This window comes from Pagrus major, chromosome 14 (genome assembly GCF_040436345.1).
Source record: "Pagrus major chromosome 14, Pma_NU_1.0".
In the NCBI taxonomy this organism is placed as follows: Eukaryota; Metazoa; Chordata; class Actinopteri; order Spariformes; family Sparidae; genus Pagrus; species Pagrus major.
Window position 1 is genome coordinate 26,056,752 of NC_133228.1, and position 17,444 is coordinate 26,074,195.

The 17,444-nt window shown below is 38.5% G+C and overlaps 1 protein-coding gene across 2 annotated transcripts; it reads left to right on the forward strand.

Moving 5' to 3' along the window:
* Positions 1-7,997: 7,997 nt before the first annotated feature.
* On the forward strand, positions 7,998-17,108 carry parp12b (poly (ADP-ribose) polymerase family, member 12b). Of its 2 annotated transcripts, none has more exons than XM_073480851.1 (8): positions 7,998-8,422; positions 10,749-10,884; positions 12,068-12,338; positions 12,435-12,524; positions 14,188-14,314; positions 14,398-14,566; positions 14,693-14,813; positions 15,915-17,108. In XM_073480851.1, exons 1-8 carry the CDS (start codon positions 8,061-8,063, stop codon positions 16,064-16,066), a joined length of 1,428 nt encoding a protein of 475 aa, XP_073336952.1. In that variant the 5' UTR covers positions 7,998-8,060; the 3' UTR covers positions 16,067-17,108. The 2 variants fall into 2 exon arrangements, with proteins under 2 accessions (XP_073336952.1, XP_073336953.1); XM_073480852.1 differs by having other exon boundaries at positions 8,025-8,422; positions 12,068-12,323.
* Positions 17,109-17,444: the final 336 nt, after the last annotated feature.

The following is a 17,444-nucleotide window of genomic DNA, read 5'->3' on the forward strand; positions in this document are numbered from 1 at the left end:
GTGACTCCGTCTGACTGACTTCAGATTTGTTGCCTCTGTGTCTTCAGACAGCTGAAGAGTTAATCACAGCCTCTGTTTGATCCTGGTTCTGTTCTGTAGTGTGGACCTGGTGTTATCTGTGGCCCACCCAACCAGGAATTTGGAATTTGGAGAAATCTGTATTCATTTTTGGGGGGTTGTGATTAATTATTATCATTATTGTTGTTACTGTATGACTGTCTCTTCTGTATTGTGCTGTCTTATATCATTAGTGTTTGAATATCATGTTTTTATTGTGGGATGAAAGAATTCTGTTTCTGATAATCTGGTCTAAGTCGCCCTCTGCTGGTGATCTGCTACACTGACTTGTATACAACAATGTTTGTGAAACCTCCAGAGGTTTATTCCATTGTTTTAAGTCAGACTGAGGGATGGGACAACAACATATTTCATCGTGGATCACGCTGAGAAAACACTCACAATAAGTTGATGGTGGTGAATTTTCATCATTGAGATAATCATGAATATCATCACATGAACGAGTCTAAAAGCTGTCTGGCTCTCTGATGTACAGTCCTGTGTTGGTGTCCTGATCCTGGGCCTGTCACCGTAGCTGAAGGCTCGGCTCGCACACTTTTTCATGTTTAAGAACCACATATCAATGGTTGCAGAATGCCACATAAGTGAAATTACATTGTCTGATCACGCTTTGATATCTTTAAAATTAAACCTTGATTTAGAGAAAGGTCAGGGGATATGGAGGTTAAACAACTCCCTGCTACAAATGGATGACTTCAAGACTAAAATAAAATCAGTCATCAAAAATTATTTAGAGATAAATGATACAGGGGAAGTAGACCCACTTATATTGTGGGAGGGAATGAAAGTTGTTTTGAGAGGGGAAGTTATATCATTTGCCTCACACAAGAAGGAAGAAAGGGAGAAAAGAACAAAGGAACTAGAGCAATTAATTAAGACATTAGAATCTAAACATAAAGAGACAGGCTGTAGCTCTGATTTGCAATCTTTAAATAAACTTAGAAAATGAATTGGATAGACTATTAACTACGGAAGCAGAGAAAGCTCTGATTTTTACAAAACAGAAATATTTTGACAGCGGGGCAAAAGCAATAAAAAACCTGGCCTATAAATTAAAAAAACAACAGGAAAAATCGAATATAGTAGCAATCAAAAATCAAACTAGGGAAGCAATTGTTAAAGACAAGAGGGATATTGCACAAGAATTTGCAAAATATTATGAACAATTGTATAGTTCAGACAATAATTTGACTCAGCAAAATGGAGTTAAAGAATATCTATCTGGAATAAACTTACCGCAAGTAACTGAGGAACAAAATGCAAATTTGACAGCAGCGATTACCCCAGAAGAGATCATGGTGGTGATAAAAAAGTTAAAAAAGAGCAAATGCCCAGGAAGCGATGGTTTTACAGGTGAATTTTATAAAGAATTTAGCAAAGAATTATTGTCAGTTTTGGAAAGAGCCTTCAATTTGGCATTAAATCATGGGCAGTGGGCAAATACGTGGTGTAACTCCATAGTTACAGTCATACATAAAGAAGGGAAAGACCCTACAAGTTGTGGATCCTATAGACCAATAACTTTACTAAATGTGGATCAGAAGCTGCTAAGCAGCATCATAGCAAATACATTATCAAAGATCATCCTACTCATTATAGACCCTGACCAAACTGGTTTTATTCCAGATAGATATTTATCAGATAACGTAAGATGAACATTGAATATAATAGACTTCTCAAAGAAAATGAACATCCAAACGCTGATTCTTACCCTAGATGCCGAAAAGGCCTTCGACAGGGTTTCATGGCCTTTTATATTTGAAACCTGTAGCAAATTTGGTTTTCATGACACCTTTATCAAATGGCTTCAGGCTATGTATAGTAGTTCAAAAGCACAGATCAGAGTAAATGGGACTCTCTCTGACAGTTTCGAATTACAACGGGGAACAAGACAGGGAGATCCCCTATCCCCTCTAATCTTTGCAATTTGCATTGAACCCCTGTTAGTAAGTATTAGAGCAACTAATGAAATTGAGGGTGTGAAAGTAGCAGAGCAATCTCATAAACTGGCTTTATATGCTGATGACGTGGTTTTATATCTTACAAACCTAGAAAAATCACTACCAGCTCTTATGCAGGTTATTGATAACTATAGTAATGTGTCAGGATATAAACTAAATATACAGAAGTGTGAAGCAATGGCTCTAGGAGCCCCAGTAAGCAGAGAGGTGAAGAGTAACTACCTATGGCAGTGGGACAGGGATAGAATTAAATACCTGGGAACTGTGCTACCAGAGAATAACAAATTACTGTACCAGTTGAATTACAAAGGCTTGGAAGCACATGTTAGACAGGATATGAATAGGTGGAAATTAGCCATATGGTCCTTGGGTAGAAGAATAGATGCAATTAGAATGAATGTACTCCCCAATTTCTTATGTTTATTCCAGACAATACCACTATATATATGTGCAAACACTTTCAAAACCTGGGATACAATGATTGGTAAATTTATATGGGATGATAAGAAACCCAGAGTTAAAATGAAGACCTTAAAAGTGGCCGAAGAGAAGGGGGGACTTGCTCTCCCAAACTTGAAGTACTATTATATGGCAGTGCAAATGCAGCACATATGCACTGAGTTAAATCATAACTCAGAAGCAAAGTGGAGAACAATAGAGATGTTTATGTGTCATGGTCCAATAAAGATGATTCCTTTTTGTACAGAATACCAACGAAAAGTACCAGTAAAAGATAATATATCACTTAGAAATACTCTAGAAATTTGGGCTAGAATCAAAAACGCTGTTGAAATAAAGAAAGACTTATTGGCTCTGAGAGAGATAAAAGAAGACCCCGAATTCATGCCTAACAAAACTGATGAAGCCTTTGACATTTGGGCACAAAAGGGATTCACCATTTTTGGACATTGTTTAAATGAGAAGGGAATAATACCATTTGAATCTTTAAGCAAAGAGTATCATTTGCCTCATTCCCACTTCTTCCGATATTTACAAATAAGAAGTTATATCCAAAACAGTGAAATAAAAAACAAGACCAGCAGAGACTTACATCCACTGGTGCAATTTTTGATAAAGAATTATGATAAAACTAAAGTCCCACATCAAATCTCGGCTGTATATACCATTTTGGAAAATAACTGTAAACATCAAGATACAAAGGCAAAACTGAAATGGGAAGAAGAATTGAATATAGGCATATCAGAGGAGAGCTGGAAGGAAATGAATCAGAACGTTCATACAACTACTGTATCGCCCTGTTGGAGAGAATATGCATGGAAAATACAATCACGATACTTTTTAACACCGGTGCAGCAAGCTAAATATAATAATAAAATATCATCAAGCTGCTGGAGGGAATGTGGCGAATCATACGCTAATGTTCAACATATATTCTGGTCATGTCCCGTACTGCAAATATTCTGGAAAAAGGTACAGAAAGAAGTCAGTCACACTTTAAGATGTGCTGTTCAACTAAATACAGACTATATGCTGCTAGGAAGGACCATAGACACACCTCACGAGGAAAATGATAACTATTTGCTTAGGGTGCTGCGTATAACTGCTCTAAAACAAATAACCAGACACTGGCTTCAGAAAACCCCGCCCACAATAGAAAAATGGAGTGACACTATTCGACAGGTACATTGAATGGAGTATATAACATATAAAATGAGGGGCAACCTCAAATTATATGAGATAAGATGGGCCAAGTGGTCAACCTACTACAATTAATTTCATCATAATGTGTTTGTTGTAGCTGTGATTATCCTATTTGTTTGTTGTATTTTTTTTTTATTATGCAGTTATGCTGTTTATGTTGTTGTTGCTGTTATGTGTCTTCTTTTTCATGTGTACATGTGAATGTACAAACACGTGGTGACTTTAAAAATAAAGTATAAAAAAAAAGTGCTATAAGTTAATGCCTCTCATTTACACATTCACACACGTACAAATACATTTGAGAAACAGATAGGAACCAAAAACAACGTCTGTAACGTTCTCTGATGATAATAAACATTAACTACTCCTTATTTGTTCAGAATACAGGTAGGCACCAAACCACCGGATGTATTTTTATAATGTTTTTATGAGTGTTTACAGCTGCCAACGTAGGTAACTCTGTTACTGCCAGCCAGAAACTGGTCTGTTTAGACCTATCGTGTTTTGTCGGCTGCCCCACGTCATTCTAGTGAGGAAACTGTGTTTATTTGGGAACCCCTTGAAACCCAAGCCCCTATACACCTTCAGTTTGACATATAATTTCCCTGGGGCTTGTAGGGGCACATTTGTTTATTATGCCTGGAAGAGGCATTTGTTTATTGATTTATTTTCAAGTAGCAGACATTGGGCATTCCCCCCTAGATTTACATGTTTTTTGTTTATATTTGTATGTAGGTTGGTCTGTCTTGTAAGCATTTTACTGCCAGTACCGCCACACAATGGAACAATATAATTCTGACGTCAGGTCTCTAATATATCTGTAAAGCCATATAGCTGGCATGCTCAACATTTGTAGATTTTTTATGGCACTGCTCTAATATGTAACAAAAAAACAGTTTTGGGATGAACATTGGCTTCCTTTGCTGCTATCTTGACTTTCTTATGTTTACAACTGAGGAGCTAAACCAGAAACTACAAAATAACCCAAAGACATTTTTAACCAAATGGAACCTACTTTACCTTTTCCAGCTCATGATAAATAAGGGAAATAAACTGTCCTGAATTAGGTAAATTCAATACTATCTCTGCTTTGTTGAAGTATGGAACTGTCTGAAGTGAGTGTATTGCTAAACATAAGGCAGAAAATTCTTCCATTTTCCATGTTTGCTATTACAACCTGTATTGTTTTTTGTCATATTTTCATTCAGAAACTCACACTTCAGTGTGCCAACGCAAGCTGAAGTCTAACCTGAAGGAGAAGTTCCAGTGTGTGTTTGAGGGGATCGCTTATGCAGGAAACCCAACCCTTCTGAATCAGATCTACACAGAGCTCTACATCACAGAACGACGGACTGCAGAGGTCAGTGATGAACATGAGGTCAGACAGATTGAGACAGCATCCAGGAAACCAAACATACAGAAAAATGAAAATGTGACTCTCTTTGGGTGTATTGTTTACTGCAACTGTGAATCAATAAAAAAATATTAATTTTTTTTTTTTTTTTTTTTTAAAGTCCAAATGGACACCTGGACTTGTTCCTCCGTTTCTTCCTGGGTCTTTCACTGCAGACCAATCAGACTCTTCTAAGAAGTCTACTGAAGTACACAGAAAGTAGATCAAAGACCAACCAAGAAACAGTCCAATACATCAAGAAGAAGATCATTAGCAGTTCCTCTGCAGAGAGAAGCATCAATCTCTTCCACTGTCTGAATGAACTGAATGATTGTTCTCTCGTAGGGGAGATCCAACAGATCTCTCCTGCTCAGTGGTCAGCTCTGGTTGTCATCCTACTATCATCACAAAAAGATCTTGATGTGTTTGACCTGAAGAAATACTCTGCTTCAGAGGAGGCTTTTCTGAGGCTGCTGCCAGTGGTCAAAGTCTCTAAAAATGCTCTGTAAGTGGATAGAACTAGATCAACTAAAGGCCCGATCCACAAAAAGTGCTCCAGGCGTCAGATGGCTGTACCTGAACCATCCACATCGCTGTTGTGATCTTTATTGTTTAGTGCCACATATAGACTGTTGTATATTGGCTGTAACAAAATTGCAGATGTTGATCAGTGGGTGCAGTGGAAAGGCCACTGCACACCAATGGCAGATTGGGGCTTTATATATCTTATTATTTCTTGTATGTATGCAGGTTATTCCATAAACGATTGAGATATTATTTCTAACACTACTATTCTCAAAAATATTGTTTCAGGTTGATTGGCTGCAAGTTGTCAATGAGAGGATGTGAAGCTCTGTTGTCAATTCTTAGCTCTAAGTCCTCTAGTCTCATCGAAATGGGCCTGAGTAATAACAGCCTGAAGGATGAAGAAGTGAAGCTGCTGTGTGTTGGACTGAAGAGTCCATATTGTAAACTGAAAATACTCAGGTTGGTGTTCCTGACCACCTTCAACAGATAACTTTTTTAATAACATTTTCACATCTTTTCCTGTATGTCAAGGCTGAGAGTATGTAACCTGTCAGAGAGAAGCTGTGAAGCTCTGTCCTCAATTCTCAGCTCTAAATCCTCTAGTCTGAGAGAGCTCGACCTGAGTAACAACGATCTGCAGGATGGAGTGAAGCTGCTGGCCGCTGGACTTAAGACGCCGCACTGTGCACTGAAAACGCTCCGGTTTGTTGTCTTACTTACCATGCATGTTTATAACGCATAGCCACATCCATCTAAGATTGCATAATATTTTCTTGAAATGCATATTGCGACTAGATTAGTTTCCCTTTAATGCTACCATCAAACATTTACATGACTGGAATTACTGGCGGAGAATTAAATAACTTCACATGACTACCATTCTGACACTATTAAAGATTTGGTGTACACGGTTGCCCATTCTTATGGCTTAAGAAATGGTTTTGAGGTAACAACAATTCATCCTGTACTACGGTATAACTTTCCAACATTTACTGTGTAATTCCACTGAATTTACAGGGTAATTTTGTCATATCAATCAGTGCATATAAATCTCTCAACAGTTCCTAGTGGTACTTAAATGTAGGTAAAGCTGAACAAGGGATAAACAGTTGGGAATTTTCGAGGAAGGAAGAAAAAAAGAAAATCCAAACTGTTCTCCCGTTACCCTGTAATTACAGAGTACTGTTAGGAGTACCAGTAGGAACCGTTGAGAATTTTATATGTACTGATTCATAAGACAAAATAAGTCAAGCAGTATCACACAGCTAATGTCAGGAAATTACACTACAAAATTGCAGACTGCATCATGTAATGTTGACCCAGAAAATATTGGCATTAAAATAGAAAAAAACATTTTAGTTTTAAACTCTGGACAGTTTTCTTCAGACAACTATTCTAGATATTCTTGGTGTTTTGTACATCATTTTATCCACATTTCCACTAAAATTCTATTTAATTTTTTTTGTATTATTGAAAACATTATGGACATTATGGATATGAATTGCAGGATTTTAATCAGGACTAAGAGAAATTTTTCGGTTGATTTTCCGGCTCCTCTCCACTCCAGTGGTGTCGTCAGTGTGGAGCGCTGGACACTCTGCACTACACACCCATTATAAAATCTGGAACAGACAGAGAATATCCTGAAACGTAAACTGTGATAGCTCGTAAATCATTAACTTATCAGTCAAGTCCCAACTCTGGTGACTCATTTTAACTTTTAATCACTTTTCTATATTATGGTTTGGCGAGGAAATGAGGCCCTAAAGATGGGTGGGTCTGACCTCATTTCACCATGACTTCCCATTATTTCTTATGGGAAAAATGTTTATTTTTTTGTGATTTTTGTGAAAACAGTTTGGTGAATTTTCATAACCATCAAATTAATTGTTGGTGTTATTTTCATGGTGGCTCTCTGTCCTCCTCACCCTGGAGGAGATATACTGTGGTATCACACTTGACCATAATCACAATTCTACTGTGTTAGTGTTTTTAAAATATGTCTGTCAGGACACAATGTTATAATAAAGCTTTTTGTTTTAAAAAAAATCTGTTTTTATTCCTTTAAGGGTCGTCTGACTAATAATATTATCAAAAATATGTTTTCATACTGTGAATATTTTGTATTTTTGTGTAAACTGTAAACAACACACAGCGAGCAGATTAACTGTAACTTGTCTTAAATATAATAATCTGACAATAATCTTAAAGTTAAATATAGTTTCATTGTATATAATAATGATGATAATGATGGCACTCCCCATTTGTGATGTTTCACCAATCAGGACGTCTGTTTATTGTCCAGCAGACATAACAACACTTGTGATTGGCTGTCAGACAGTAGCCTACAGGGTGCTTTTATTGTGACGGTCTGGGGTGTTTCCTGCTCCTCAGTGTGATCAGCTGTGATCAGCTGTGATCAGCTGTCAGTGCTCGTCATGTCCTACAGCAGAGAGGTCCTGTTGGCCACCAGCCTGCTGTGCAGCAGCTCTGGAGCCATGCAGCCGCTGCAGCTGTACCGGAAGCTGCTGCAGTGCTGCGACATCACCGAACAAGAGTTCCTCGACATCATCCAGCGGTGCCCCCGCTTCTTGCTGGTCCGCGGCCCTGCGGGGGCCGGCGGTGCGCGGCTGGAGGACTGCACGGTGGTCGCTCAGACCTCCCTGCGGCTGTGCAGCAAGTACGGCCGGGAGCCGTGCACCGGGTCCGGGTCCGGGTCCGGAGAGGAGGACGGAGGCTGCCAGCAGCTCCACCTCTGCAAGTTCTTCATCTACGGAAACTGCAGGTTCGGCAAGGGCAGGTGAGCCGCGCGCACGCGCTCAGGTGTGTCAGACAGCAACAACAAGTTCATCTTAAAGTGCCGGTCTAATTCTTGTAGACATGAACACGTCAGAAACACGTCAGAGTGATAAACTGAATAAAGTCAGAGTTTGTTTTGTCGGCGGCGGAGGGATACATCCTCTATCTCACCACCGGATCACGACAGCTTTGAGTGTTTTCTCTTCCAGGCTTCCGTAGATCTAAAACAACAACAGACTGATAAGAAACTGATCAGGAGCTTTAAATGATCATTTTTATCTGATTAAATCTGGACTATTTACTCCTCCGCCGCGGACTGATACAGACTTCCTGCTGCAGTGAAGAGACAAAACGAAACTTAAGGAAACAGAAACTGAAGCAGCTCATCGCACTCCTCATAATCCAATAATACACATTAACACACAATAACACAATAATACACATTGACACACATTAACACACAATAATACACATTAACACACAATAACACACATAAATACACATTAACACACAATAATACACATTAACACACAATAACACACAATAATACACATTAACACACAATAATACACATTGACACACATTAACACACAATAATACACATTGACACACATTAACACAATAATACACATTAACACACAATAACACACATAAATACACATTAACACACAATAATACACATTAACACACAATAACACACATAAATACACATTAACACACAATAATACACATTAACACACAATAACACACATAAATACACATTAACACACAATAACACACATAAATACACATTAACACACAATAATACACATTGACACACATTAACACACAATAATACGCATTAACACACAATAACACACATAAATACACATTAACACACAATAATACACATTAACACACAATAACACACATAAATACACATTAACACACAATAATACACATTGACACACATTAACACACAATAATACACATTAACACACAATAACACACATAAATACACATTAACACACAATAATACACATTAACACACAATAACACACATAAATACACATTAACACACAATAATACACATTGACACACATTAACACACAATAATATACATTAACACACATTGACACACATTAACACAATAATAGACATTGACACACATTAACACACATTAACACATTAACACACATTAATACACATTAACACACATTAATACACATTGACACACATTAACACACAATAATACACATTAACACACATTAATACACATTGACACACATTAACACACAATAACACACATTAATACACATTAATACACATTGACACACATTAACACACATTAAGACACATTAACACACATTAATACACATTGACACACATTAACACACATTGACACACATTAACACACATTAATACACATTGACACACATTAACACACATTGACACACATTAACACACATTAACACACATTAACACATTAACACATTAACACACATTAATACACATTGACACACATTAACACACATTAACACACATTAACACACATTAATACACATTGACACACATTAACACACATTAATACACATTGACACACATTAATACACATTGACACACATTAACACACATTAATACACATTGACACACATTAACACACATTGACACACATTAACACACATTAACACACATTAACACATTAACACATTAACACACATTAATACACATTGACACACATTAATACACATTGACACACATTAACACACATTAACACACATTAACACACATTAACACACATTAACACATTAACACACATTAATACACATTGACACACATTAACACACATTAACACACATTAATACACATTAACACACATTAATACACATTGACACACATTAACACACATTAACACACATTAATACACATTAACACACATTAATACACATTGACACACATTAACACACATTAACACACATTAACACATTAACACATTAACACACATTAATACACATTGACACACATTAACACACATTAACACACATTGACACACATTAACACATTAACACACATTAACACACATTGACACACATTAACACACATTAACACATTAACACACATTAATACACATTAACACACATTAATACTTGTTTATTGCTGTTGTTTATTGGAGTCATCTTTTCATAAACAGTGAATGAGTGAATATGTTTGTGGATCTGAATGATTAGTTTTGATTGTGACCCTGAATGATCTTTAACTATTATAAACATAATAAATATAAAGTATTGATGATGGATCCTGTTCAGTTCTGATTGATTAAAGACCTCGTTGTTGTTTGTTTGTCGCAGGAAGTCGTGTAAATTCTCTCACGACATTCGTTCAGATCACAACTATCGATTACTGAGAGAGTGTACGCTGCACGAGCTCAACGAGGACGTCCTGTTTCTGCTGCTGCTGCAGAATGACCCCACGCTGCTGCCACAGGTAACACACACCTGACACACACACACACCTGTGACACACACACACCTGTGACACAGCTGATGCTGCTCAGATAATTAGTCAGAGTTTTATTCAGATGATAAATATTCTTATAATAACTCTTCTGATTCTTCTTCGTGTTCTTTGAACTTGATCTAAACCTGAAACACGTTCCTGCAGTTTGTTCTGCTGTCTCTGTGTCCTCTCTCAGTTTCTTCTCTTCTTTCCTCTGGAGATGTTTGGACCAGAGTAGCTTCAGTTCTGGTTTCAGTGGATGTGATCAGACATGAGGATCCTTCAGTGTGATGTGAGAACAGGTGTTAATGAGTCGTGTGGTAACACAGAGAGAGAAGAAGAAGAAACTAATGAAGAGACGCCTGAAGAACTCAAACAGAATCTGAAGTTAAAATAACGAAGCAGAGAACAAAAACAAAAAAGACCAAAAAGAAAAAGAACAAACCATAAAGATAAAAAGTGTCCAGTTTCCACAGAGGTAAAACATTTTGTTCTGTCATGTTCGTTAACTAACGTGAACCAAAGAATTGTTCTTTAATTGTCACGTTATGATGCAACATGTCATAATCACAAAGAAATGAAACATTATGAGATCTGTATTCAGAGAGAAACACAAAAGATTTTTATCTCTCTTACATTCAAAGTCTCATTAATCTCAATTCTGATAAAAATCTCATTAAAATCTGATTTTTCTTTAAGATCACATAATTAGGATAAAACTTTAAGATGTTACAAAGTTCATAGATTAATGATGATGAGATTTTAATCACGTAGTTACAAGATGTCAAAATGACATAATGACTGTGAGTCTTCTCTCATCACATCTGAATATTCTTCATGCTTGTGACAGAATTACCTCATAATTGTGACATTTATGAGAAAACTGTCTCGGGATCTGTTTTTCATCAATTCAACATAAACTTTATTTTGTCTTCTCAAACTTTTGAACTGTGGTCATTTCAGTAACTCATAACATTTAATAATTATACAGTTTGTAATTCTGAAATCACTTCATTAAAACATCCGAGTGTGACTCATAGTTAAGAGACAATTTGTAAATAAAGAACAGATGAACTCTTTCTTCTGAGATGTGAAGTCATGCCAAGAGGTCACAGTCACTGGTCGGTCCTCCAGGTGTGTCTCAGGTGTAACGTGTCCCGTCTCGTCTCAGGTGTGTCAGCACTATAACAAAGGCTCCGGTCCTCACGGCAGATGCACCTTCGAGGAGACCTGCACCAAAGTCCACCTGTGTCAGCACTTCGTTCAAGGCGACTGCACCTTTGGACTCAAGTGTAAACGGCTGCACGCCATTGGAAAACATGGCCGCCGCATGTTGGAGGAGAAAGGACTGAGCAGAGACGTCATCCAGGAGCTGCCCTTCATCTACAGGAACATCCACCACCTCAGTGCTGCCGCCGCCTCCACAGGTGACAGGAACACAGGTGTGTTCACGTTTAACCTCCACAGGTGACGGGAACACGCCTGTGCTCAGGTGGACCTGCTGCAGGTGTTGATCTCTTCATGTCCATGTGTTTCAGAGAATCTTCCAGAGTCTTGGTGTAGACCTCAGACTGACGACAGGAACAACATCTGTCTGCACTTCATCAGGAACAGCTGCAGGTTTCACAGTGAGTTCACCTTCAGACTGATTCACCTTCATGTTGTTGTCATGTGATCAACGGGTCTGTTGTTCCTGCAGTTAACTTTAAACTCCACCAGATGGCAGCAGACTGTCAGAGTTTAGACTCTTCATGTGTTGGACTGAGTCTGGTCACTTTGAACAATCACATCAGTCAGTTTACATCAAACTCACAAACAGAAACAACAAAATGCAGCTGCAAAGAACATCAGAACAGAAGAGTTAATGTGTTTATTCTGCTCCTCACAGTCCAGTAGAAGTTCAGATACTCGAGTAAAAACAGACTCAAGTACTGATTCAGCTTCTTTACTCCAGTAAAAGTAATAGAGTACAGGCTCTGACATGTACTCAGAGTATCAGAGTAAAAAGTCTCCCTCTGAAGGACATCTGTGGTCAAAGCTAACTGAAGCTCACGTCATATTAATATAATTCAGAGACTATTAAAGTTAAAGGTAGAGTCAGTAGGATTTGTCCCAGCTGTTCCTGAACGCACCACAAAGATAGTTGATAGTTGAGTCTCATTCCCAGGACGTCAAACAGCCACATGTTGGGTTGGTAAAGCGTCCCGAGCAGCAACAAAGAGAGAAAATAAGAAACTCTCTGCAGATACGAGACACTAACACGCCTTTTCTCCCCATTCAGTCTCCCTCTCTGTCTGTTCACGTCTTTTACGTCTTTGTCTCGTCTCGCTGCGTCTGCCGTGTATGATGTGCTCTGATAGGTCGACATCAGTCTCGTGATGTTGAGAAGGCGGCGTGCGATGACGCCAAATAACAATAATCCATAATTCACCTCAGATGCATCAAACTAAAGTAACGAGACTGTTGTGAAAATGTGAGGAGGAGAAAGTTCAGATGTTTGTGTTCAGATGTAGAGAGGGAAAGTCTCAGAGATATTCAAGTACAGTGCAGATTCCTGAAACATGTACTGAAGTATATACTTGATTACTTCACACCTCTGTTCATTTCCTGTAGACTGACAGAAACACAGCAAACTGTTAGAGTTAGTGTGCTGAACACTTCTGGACTAAAGTTTCTTTTTTCAGTTGTGATCCCAAACAAATACAAACTGCAAAAAAATTGCATTTTTATTTTATTCATTCTTTACATGTAAATATAACTTTCTTAAAATAGCTCAAAGTTTCTTTGACTCATGTTTTACAAATAGAAAAATTTGGATGGGTTTTTTTTATGAATTATCTTCTAAACTGATCTTTTAACAATGTGTTTCTTTTTGTGTATCAATAGATGTTCTTCTAAATTTATTATTTTCTTTTTCCTAATAAATTAAAAAAATCCATAAGACCATAAAAAGCCTCTCTCAGTATTTGTAGATTCTTCTTTCATTATTATTTTTTTCATTTTTTTCTCAGAGTTTATTTTTGTGACCTTTAACAAATTGTTCATATGTGAAATTTGAGTTTTAAGTTGTTACATATTAATTTATTTGTTAATGTTTCACTTCAATAATGTTTTCTGATTTATGGTCGGTGTGTTTGTCAGCCGATGATTGGACGATCTGTTGAAGTCTTTTTGATTTCGTTCACATTCAGGCTGATTGAAATTAGTATTTTTCTCTCTTGTGTGCTTCAGTCTTCATATTTTCAGTGTTTTTGTTTTTGTCGTTGAGTTTTCTCATCTCTCTTTGTGTAGACGAGTGCCGCCGTGTTCACTTCCACCTGCCCTACAAGTGGGAGGTGTTTGATGGCCTCACCTGGACGGACCTGCCACACATGGAGGACATCGAGCGAGATTTCTGTGACCCGTCTAAAACACAGAGGTCAGAGGTCACAGGTCACTGTTCAGGTTTGAAAACAATCTGCTGTTGATGAAGCGTCAACTGAAACTTTCCTTTGTTTTCAGTGGCGTTGATCAGCCCGTCAACTTCCTGACGAAGAGTCAGGGGTCGCAGCGTGTTCGCCGTCTCTCCACGGTTTCCTCTGTGACAAAGCCGCCTCACTACACCCTGACGACTCAGTGGCTGTGGTACTATAAGGGGGACCAGGGGAACTGGGTGGAGTACGGACAGCTGGTGAGTCAGACCGCTTTGTCAGTTTGAACCTATAGGATCAGATGTGTTTTTTCTTCACATCATCAATGCTGACTGGGATCGTGATATTAGCATGTTAGCATGCTAACCCGTCTCTGCCTCCCTCAGGATGAAAAGCAGCGCAGCACCTCAGTGACATCACAAATGCTGGAGGAGGCATTTCTCTCCAACAGAACAGCTGACGTCCAAGTAGTGAAAGGCCAGAGGCAGTACGTCATCAGCTTCAGAGGTACGACTTCCTGTCTCCTCAGAGCTCGAACTCACTGTTTCACAAGTCACATGTTAGTCCTGACTAGAAAGTCCAGAGTCTAGACAGGAAAGTCCCAAGTCAAGTTCCAAGTCTACACCAACAAGTCTGAAAACAAATCACAAAAAAGAAGAAAATTAAGTTCCAAGACAAGTCCTGAGTCAACTTCAAAGCCAAGACCTTCAGGCCCCCTTGCCAACTTCAAGTCAAATCCAAATAAGTCCCTAGTCACAAAGTAGAACAGGTCCTACACAAGTCTGAAGACAAGTCACAAGGCAAGAGAGTAAAACTTTTCAAGAGTTAAGTCCTAAGTCAGGCCAGGTAAGTCCCAGTACAAGCCCCAAGTCAAGACAGATAGTCTTAAGATGAATCATGTCCCAGCTCAAGACAAGTATGTCCTGAGTCACTTCAGAATCAGGTCCCAAGTCAGAATTGGAAATCACCAAGTCAAACACTAGGTCGAGACAAGAACGTCCCAAATAATGTCTAAAGACAAGTCAGGTCCAGAATCAAGACGGATTATTCTTTGAGACAAATTCCAAGTCAAGACAGGTAAGTCCGACCACAAGTTTCACATCCCAAGTCACTTCTAAAGTCATGTCTCAAGTCAAGATGGGAAAATCCCCAAGTCAAACACTAGGTCAAGACAAGAAGGTCCCAAATAATGCCTCAAGACAAGTTCCAAGTCAAGTTCAAGTTCTATAGTCAAGACACATAAGTCCCTCAGACAAACTCCAGACAGGTAACTTAGTCCCATGGTGTTTCTCAAGTAATGACAGGTGAGTGCTAGGACAAGTATCAAGTCATGTCCCAGGTCAAGACAAGTATATCCCGAGTAACCTCTAAAGTCGTGTCACCTAAGTGAAGAGAAGTCCCAAGTCAAGTCCCAAGTCAGGTCTTGAGTCAAATATCAATTAAAGTCCCGAGCCAGGACCAGTGAGTCCTGAAATTACTTAACAGCAGGTAAGTCCCAAGTCCTGGACAAGTCGTAGTGAGCTCTTCACTTTAGAGCTAATACTTGAATTAATTTAGAGGAATATTAATTTTTAATTGTGTCTCTCTGATCTTGTCCTCTTCATGCAGACATGTACCAGAGGAACCCCAAACACAACACCAAGAGACAAGTTCGTCGTCGTCCATGCTTCCTCTCTGTGGCCGAGGTGGAGAGAGAGACCGGTTCAATAGACAAACCACCACCTGATGGCTTCCTGTCCCTGCAGACTGGATCTGACTGAGTTTTCTTAATTTTTTTAATTCTTTTAACTGAACTTCATCTTCATAGTAGATTTTCACACGTAAGGAATTTGTCTGGTTTGGTACAATAAACGAATCACGAGACAGAATGATAGAAGTGCAGAAGAGAAAACAGGGAACTGACAATAAGGTATAAACAAACTAGAATGGCACTCAGTAGAGTGCATACCTCAGCTCACTCAGAGAAACCACACATCTAAATACAGCATGTAGCGTGTAGTCAGCTTGTGCTTCAACAACAGCTCCATGTCTCATGCTGTTCTGTTCAGCCGTTTACTGTAAAAGGTTTTCTTTACGTTCAGAAAATACTTAAACATACTCACAAGTGTGATCGGCGCCGTCACAACGCTCAAAGATGAGTTAGGTTCAACAGCTTCAAATACATTATGTACCGAGCACAGGACGACACATCTGTCAGCCAGTCTGAATTCAACATGCTGCAATCAAACTGTGGGAAATCAAACTGGTAGAATAGAAATGTCCAACTATTATTTTGTGTATCAATGACGGTAACACCGTCTGAACTTACAGAGTGAAGCAGCGTTTTCAGTTACTGGGTTTGTTACAAATATCAATAATAAAAATTCCTGTAATCAAGTTAAAGACAAGACGTCCCTGAACATTTGTCAGGACTATTTTATTTGAGTCTTTTTAGTGATTTTTTTTTGTCTGTTTTATTTTCTGTCTGTTGGAGAAATAAGGACTTTCAGATTTAGTTCATATTAACTTCATGTTAGAGCTCCACCATCAGTCTAAATACACGTCATTACAATCTGATTTACTGAACCATTACATACAGAACTTCTTTATCTGGACCCAACAGAGTCTCTGAGCTTTGTGTTCATCTTTTTACTTTGATACAGTACAAACGTTTATTGGGTTTTAAACTATATTCTGTATTTTTCTTATTCTGTTATTATTTCAGTTATTTGTTAGAAACATATCAACACATTTATCTCCATGTCTCAGCTGATGTCACATGTTTCTATTGTTTTGATATTAAAGAGCTGATTTCAATACAAAGTGACTGTTTATGGGTTTTTCTTCAGATCAACATCTGGACTCAGTCTGGCTTGGTCCAGGTTCTGATCCTGATCCGAGTTCAGCTGTGTGTGTGTGTGTGTGTGTGTGTGTGTGTGTGTGTGCGTGTGTGTGTGTGTGTGTGTGTGTGTGTGTGTGTGTGTGTGTGTGTGTGTGTGTGTGTGTGTGAGCAGATAGAAAACAAGATGTCGTTTGAATTGTAGATTTGGATCAACTGACGCTGAGCAGCAGGCGGAGCCGGGTCGGACTGGTACCGACTGATCCGGGACCGGTACGGACGGGTGCAGACCATGTCCGGTCTTCTTCGGGTGGACAGAG

Bases quoted from the DNA above. Each gene is read 5' to 3' on its own strand.
- parp12b (XM_073480851.1), top strand. From the start codon at position 8,061: ATGTCCTACAGCAGAGAGGTCCTGTTGGCCACCAGCCTGCTGTGCAGC. The intron at 8,423-10,748 runs GTGAGCCGCGCG...TGTTTGTCGCAG, and splicing joins TGCAGGTTCGGCAAGGGCAG to GAAGTCGTGTAAATTCTCTC. The intron at 14,315-14,397 runs GTCAGAGGTCAC...CTTTGTTTTCAG, and splicing joins GACCCGTCTAAAACACAGAG to TGGCGTTGATCAGCCCGTCA.